This window comes from Heptranchias perlo, unplaced genomic scaffold (genome assembly GCF_035084215.1).
Source record: "Heptranchias perlo isolate sHepPer1 unplaced genomic scaffold, sHepPer1.hap1 HAP1_SCAFFOLD_252, whole genome shotgun sequence".
Taxonomy (NCBI): domain Eukaryota; kingdom Metazoa; phylum Chordata; class Chondrichthyes; order Hexanchiformes; family Hexanchidae; genus Heptranchias; species Heptranchias perlo.
In genome coordinates, this window is record NW_027139264.1 from 285815 (window position 1) to 292964 (window position 7150).

General features: G+C 56.1%; 1 protein-coding gene across 1 annotated transcript; it reads right to left on the reverse strand.

The window, feature by feature from the left end:
- Nucleotides 1-4239: 4239 nt before the first annotated feature.
- On the reverse strand, nt 4240-5214 carry LOC137310405 (zinc finger protein 239-like). Its single transcript, XM_067978238.1, has one exon. The coding sequence runs from the start codon at nt 5190-5192 to the stop codon at nt 4356-4358; it is 837 nt and encodes a 278-aa protein (XP_067834339.1). The 5' UTR covers nt 5193-5214; the 3' UTR covers nt 4240-4355.
- Nucleotides 5215-7150: the final 1936 nt, after the last annotated feature.

The following is a 7150-nucleotide window of genomic DNA, read 5'->3' on the forward strand; positions in this document are numbered from 1 at the left end:
TGCCCCACTCTCCCCCCATAGTCCTGTATCAATCCAAAACTAATCTCACTGCCCCGCTCTCTCCCCATCGCCCTGTTTCAATCCCAAACTAATCCCAATGTCCCGCTCTCTCCCCATAGCCCTGTATCAATCCAAAACTAATCCCACTGCCCCGCTCTCTCCCCATAGCCCTGTATCAATACCAAACTAATCCCAATGTCCCGCTCTCTCCCCATAATCCTGTACCAATCCAAAACTAATCCCACTGCCCCGCTCTCCCCCCATAGCCCTGTACCAATCCAAAACTAATCCCACTGCCCCACTCTCTCCCCATAACCCTGTACCAATCCAAAACTAATCCCACTGCCCCGCTGTCCCCCCATAGCCCTGTATCAATCCCAAACTAATCTCACTGTCCCACTCTCTCCCCATAGCCCCGTGTCAATCCTAAACTAATCCCTCGGCCCTGCTCTCTCCCCATGGCCCTGTAGCTGGTACTTGGGGTGGGGATCCCCTGTCAGTACATGGCCGGTGGGGTGGTCCGCACCCCTGGGGTCTCCCTGTCTTTTGTCCGCCACATTCCCGGGGCCATGTCAACCCTCTCCATTTTGACCGATTTTCACTGCTCCCTTCCCCCTCTGTTATTCTGCTGTCACCATTTCCACCTCCTCTGCCCACATTTGTCCAATTATCACCTCCTTTTGCCATTTAACCACTCCTGCTCCCCGCCCTACCACAGACCTTCCCTTTTGTTCTTTCCCTTTTGCCTGATTGCACTTGTTTAAAAGCTGTTCACCTCTCCTCTCGACAGTCTCTGTCCACAGTCTGAGTCACAGAACCAGTTGCACAACTCAGTTCTGATGAAAGGTCATCGACCTGAAACGTTAACTCTGTTTCTTTCTCCACAGATGCTGCCTGACCTGCTGAGTATTTCATAGTAGTATCATAGTATAGTTCAGCACAGAAGGAAGTCATTCAGCCCATCGTGCCTGTGCTAGCTCTTTGAAAGAGCGATCCAATTCGTCCCACTCCCCTGTGTTTTCCCTATAACCCTGTAAATCTTTCCCCTTCAAGTATTTATCCAATTCCCATTTGAAAGTTACTATTGAATCTGCTTCCACCGCCCTTTCAGGCAGTGCATTCCAGATCAGAACAATTCGCTGCGTAAAAAAATGTTTCCTCATCTCCCCTCTGATTCTTTTGCCATTAACCTTAAAACTGTGTCATCTGGTTACTGACCCCTCTACCACTGCAAACAGTTTCTGCTTATTTACTCTGTCAAAACAATTCATGATTTTGAACACCTCGATCAAATCTCTCCTTTGCTCAAAGGAGAACAACCCCAGTTTCTCCAGTCGCTCGAGCATTATCTGTTTTTATGTCTGATTTCCCCCAACCGCAGTATTTTGCTTTCGAGCTGGCCACAGAACTCGGCGGGGAAAGTACGGAGAGACGCAGAAATGGTTTATTTTCTGAATGACTTGGAAACAGAGGCCGGAGAGGGTGTGAACGAAGATGGGCCTGAGCTGGTAATTCCCAAAGTTAGAGAGCAACTGTGCGTTCTGCCTCGATACATCGAGGCAATAGGTCGTGAAAGGTTTGTTGAATTCTACGCGCAGGGAGGGAGAGGGCGAAGGTTTCATGATTTCCAATCCCCGCCAAACTAGAACTGACTTCGCAACATTAAAAAAACTCCCGAGACGGGAGCATTTTCCATCACTTTTTAAGATGCTCTCCTGCCTTCAGCCTTCAGCAAGATGTTGGAAGAAATCCAGACAAATAAAAATTGTTGTGCACCAGACCAGCCTTCATTTTTGTTGCTTCCCGCTTGATAAAAATTTACATTTCATCGCAATTTGCGAGGTTGTCCCAAACGATTGCAACTAAGCAGGTTCCACTGTATCATTCTGGGGAATCTGCACTGCACCCCCTCCAAGGCCAATATATCCTTCCTGAGCTGCAGTGTCCACAACACAAGATAGTACTCCAGATGGGGACTAACCAGAGCTCTGGACAACAATATTGCACATTAGCCTGAGAGGGGGAGGTGTGCGAGGGGTTAAATCATCCAAAACACTCATTCTACAGATATTTGATACATATTTATGATGCTGGTAAGCAATGGTTAATTCAAGTAACCCGCTCTAATCCACCGGACTTTGAAACTGTTTGTAGGCAGTATTGAGCATCCCATAATTAAACAGCTTGAAGCAAGGTTACAGTTAGTGAGCTCGAGGCCAAACACAGTCTTAATGAGACCTTCCACTCTCCGGGATTCTTACCCCATTCCCCTCACCCCGAGCCCCTCACCCTGAACCCCTCACCCCGAACCCACACCCCGAGCCCCTCACCCTGAGCCCCTCACCCTGAACCCCTCACCCAGAACCCCTCACCTTCCCTTCACCCCTCACCTTCCCCTCACCCAGAACCCCTCACCCTGAACCCCTCACCCCTCACCCTGAGCCCCTCACCCTGAGCCCCTCACCCTGAGCCCCTCACCCCTCACCTTCCCTTCACCCCTCACCTTCCCTTCACCCCTCACCTTCCCCTCACCCCTCACCTTCCCCTCACCCCTCACCTTCCCCTCACCCCTCACCTTCCCCTCACCCCTCACCTTCCCCTCACCCCTCACCTTCCCTTCACCCCTCACCTTCCCTTCACCCCTCACCTTCCCCTCACCCCTCACCTTCCCCTCACCCCTCACCTTCCCTTCACCCCTCACCTTCCCTTCACCCCTCACCTTCCCTTCACCCCTCACCTTCCCCTCACCCCTCACCTTCCCCTCACCCCTCACCTTCCCCTCACCCCTCACCTTCCCCTCACCCCGAGCCCGCACCCTCCCCTCACCCTGAACCCCACACCCTGGGCCTGGCACCTTCCCTTCACCCCTCACCCCTCACCTTCCCTTCACCCCTCACCCCTCACCTTCCCTTCACCCCTCACCTTCCCCTCACCCCTCACCTTCCCTTCACCCCTCACCTTCCCCTCACCCCTCACCTTCCCCTCACCCCTCACCTTCCCCTCACCCCTCACCTTCCCTTCACCCCTCACCTGCCCCTCACCCCTCACCTTCCCTTCACCCCTCACCTGCCCCTCACCCTGAACCCCTCACCCCTCACCTTCCCCTCACCCCTCACCTTCCCCTCACCCCTCACCTTCCCCTCACCCCTCACCTTCCCTTCACCCCTCACCTGCCCCTCACCCCTCACCTGCCCCTCACCCCGCACCTTCCCCTCACCCCTCACCTTCCCCTCACCCTGAACCCCGCACCTGTGCACAAATTGGCTGCTGCATTTGCCGACAGCAGTGACGACACGTTAAAAAGTATTTCATTTTCTGTGAGGCACTTTGGAACATCCTGAGGTCATGAAAGGTGCTTTAAATAAATGCAAGTTCTTTTTCTGTCCTTCTTTCGAACATGTTCTCTTGTTGCTTGTGTCAGAAGCTTCCTGGCTGCAATGTCTCCTGTGAAGGTTGTACCTCTTGGCAGCAGTCAACGAGTTGGGAGAGTTGAAGCTGAGAAACTATGGTTTATATATTGTGGGGCAGAAATCCATCTCGAGCGGAAGCGTGAAACGGGGGGTATGGCCAACGGAACCCAATATCAGGCCGGGCACATAACGGGCGGTATGGCCAACGGAACCCAATATCGGGCCGGGCGTATAACGGGCGGTATGGCCAACGGAACCCAATATCGGGCCAGGTGTATGACGGGCAGTATAGCCAATGGCACCCAATATCGGGCCGGGCGTATAATGGGCGGTATAGCCAACGGAACCCAATATCGGGCCAGGTGTATGACGGGCAGTATAGCCAATGGAACCCAATATCGGGCCGGGCGTATAACAGGCGGCATAGCCAATGGAACCCAATATCGGGCCGGGCATATAACGGGCGGTATAGCCAACGGAACCCAATATCGGGCCGGGCGTATAACGGGCAGTATAGCCAATGGAACCCAATATCGGGCCGGGCGTATAACAGGCGGCATAGCCAACGAAACCCAATATCGGGCCGGGCGTATAACGGGCGGTATAGCCGATGGAACCCAATATCGGGCCGGGCGTATAACGGGCGGTATAGCCAATGGAACCCAATATCGGGCCGGGCGTATAATGGGCGGTACAGCCAACGGAACCCAATATCGGGCCAGGTGTATGACGGGCAGTATAGCCAATGGAACCCAATATCGGGCCGGGCGTATAACAGGCGGCATAGCCAATGGAACCCAATATCGGGCCGGGCATATAACGGGTGGTATAGCCAACGGAACCCAATATCGGGCCGGGCGTATAACGGGCGGTATAGCCAATGGAACCCAATATCGGGCCGGGCGTATAACGGGTGGCTGATGCGCTGCCGCCCAAGTTGGATTTCTACTCCTGCGTCTGGTGACGTTTCAGGAGACGAGGTGAAGTCCTTCTCACACGCCCAGCATTTGGAGAGCTCCTCCCCTCAGAGGGCGCGCCGATCCCGCGAGAGGTCGGAGGGGTAACCGAGTGACCGGAGGCGGGTGGGGGAGGGGTCGAACCGGACCTCGCCGCACGGCGCCGGAACAGCTGCGACCGCCGGCTGAAGGCCCGCCGAGGCCACTCTGAGTGGATGCGCTCGTGGACCAGGAGGGCCGTCGAGCGGAGGAAGGCCTTCCCGCACATCGAGCACTTGTAGGCCTTGTCCCCGCTGTGCAGGCGCTGGTGGTTCAGGAAGCTGTAGGCGTGGGCGAAGGCCTGGTCGCACAGCGTGCACTTGTAGGGCCGCTCGCCGGTGTGGACGCGCCGGTGGACGGTGAGGCTGTACGGCCGGGAGAAGCTCTTCCCGCACACCGAGCACAGGTGCTGCTTCGGTGGGCGGGGGGAGGAAGAGGAGGAAGGTGAAGGGTCCCCGTTGGGACCAGGGGTCTTCGCCTGGGCCGGAGATCTGTCGGAGCTTTCCCCGGAGTGGCAGCACCTGTGCGTGGAGAAGGGTGACAGGTGGCTGTACATCTTGGCGCAAATGGGGCACTTGTAGATCTTCATGCCGGTGTGGACCCGCTGGTGCATCAGTAGCGAGGAGGAGCGGACGAAGCTCATGGGGCAGGCCAAGCAGCGGTAGGGCTTCTCCCTCATGTGGATGCGCTGGTGGACCAGCTGGTCGGAGGAGCGGGCAAAGGCCTTGTGGCACACCGGGCAGGCGAAGGGCTTCTCGCCAGTGTGGAGACGCTGGTGCTGGCGCATGGCGTAGAGCCAGGTGAAGGCCTTGTGGCACACGGGGCAGGTGAAGGGCTTGTCACCGGAGTGTACCCGCTGGTGCTGGCGCAGGCCGGAGGGCTGGGCAAAGGCCTTGCCGCAGGTCGGGCACTGGAACTGCTTCTGCCCCAGGTGGATGTAGCGGTGGATCTTGAGGTTGGAGGGGCGGCTGAACATCTTCCCGCAGTCGGGACACTGCACCCTCTTGTCCCCCCGGGGGGCGCGCTCGCCCCCTGGCAGGTCGGAGGGCGGGGAAACAGCGGTTTGCGGATCCATTCTCCCTCCTGCCCTTGCGACGAGGAACAAGACTCCGCACTTTGGGGGGAGGCGAGGGTGGAAAATGAGCAACAGGAGACTCCGCACAAAGGACGAGGCAGCGAGGGCAGTGGATCTCAGGCAAAGCACGCTGCCCAAATCCTAGGCACGAAAGAGCCCCTCCTTCGGATGCATTTCCCTTGCTGAAGATCAGAGGAGGACGAGTTCAACAGGACAACTCAATTGCCAGGCAATGCCAATGCTCCGCCCCCCACACTGGGTCCGGGCTAGTTGGACAAGGCAGGAGAACGTCTCTTCGTTGTCAACAGCTGTCCCTCTCCAAATCCAACCAATACCGACACCTTGCACGGACTGTCTCGGAGAACGGGTGGCTTTTCCATCCCACCCCTCACCAAGGGGGCTCAGCTGGGTCCTTCGACTCCTCGCGTCTCCTCCAAAACTGAGAAACAAATGAAACAAATGAACACTTTAGGAAGGATGTCAAGGCCTTGGAGAGGGCGCAGAGGAGGTTTGACGAGAATGGTACCAGGGATGCGGGGCTGTCCAGAGGTTGGGGTTGTTCTCCTCAGGGCAGAGAAGGTGAAGGGGAGATTTGGTGGAGGTGTTCAAAATTATGCAGGGTTTTGATCGAGCAAATAAGGAGAAACCGTTTCCACTGGCAGAAGGGTCGCAGGTTTAAGATAACTGGCAAAAGAACCAGAGGCGACATGAGGAAATATATTTTCATGCAGCGAGTTGTTCTGATCTGCAATGCACTGCCTGAAAGGGTGGTGGAAGCAGATTGCTTTTCAAAAGGGAATTGGATAAATACATGAAGGGGGGAAATTTGCAGGGGAGTGGGACTAATTGGATAGCTCTTTCAAAGAGCCAGTACAGGCACGATGGGACGAATGGCCTCCTTCTGCTCTGTATCAATCTATGATTCTATATCTTTATCTGCTGCCAAGGCAACTGTACACTATGGGATATTGACGTGTAAGTCACACCCCCGTGTACGGTGCCCGGGGAGAACTCCCCTGCTCTTCTTCGAAATAGTGCCGTGGAATCTTTTACGTTCACCTGAGAGCGCAGACGGGGTCTCGAGTTAACGCCTCATCTGAAACACAGCACCTCCGAAAGTGTAGCACTCCCTCAGGACTGCCCCTCCGACAATGCAGCACTCCCTCAGTACTGCCCCTCCGACAGTGCAGTGCTCCCTCAGTACTGTCCCTCCGACAGTGCAGCACTCCCTCAGTACTGCCCCTCCGACAGTGCAGCACTCCCTCAGTACTGCCCCTCCGACAGTGCAGTGCTCCCTCAGTACTGCCCCTCCGACAGTGCAGTGCTCCCTCAGTACTGCCCCTCCGACAGTGCAGCACTCCCTCAGTACTGCCCCTCCGACAGTGCAGCACTCCCTCAGTACTGCCCCTCCCACAGTGCAGTGCTCCCTCAGTACTGCCCCTCAGATAGTACAGCACTCCCTCAGTACTGCCCCTCCCACAGTACAGCACTCCCTCATTACTGCCCCTCCCACAGTGCAGTGCTCCCTCAGTTCTGCCCCTCCGACAGTGCAGCACTCGCTCAGTCCTGCACTGGAGTGTGAGCCAGGATTATCTGGTCAAGTGTCTGGAGTGGGAGTTGAACTGATAACCTCGGACTCAGGTGTGAGTGCGCTCCCCACAGAGAGACGG

Excerpts from the sequence above, each read along its gene's own strand:
- LOC137310405 (XM_067978238.1), bottom strand. The coding sequence starts at position 5,192 with ATGCGCCAGCACCAGCGTCTCCACACTGGCGAGAAGCCCTTCGCCTGC.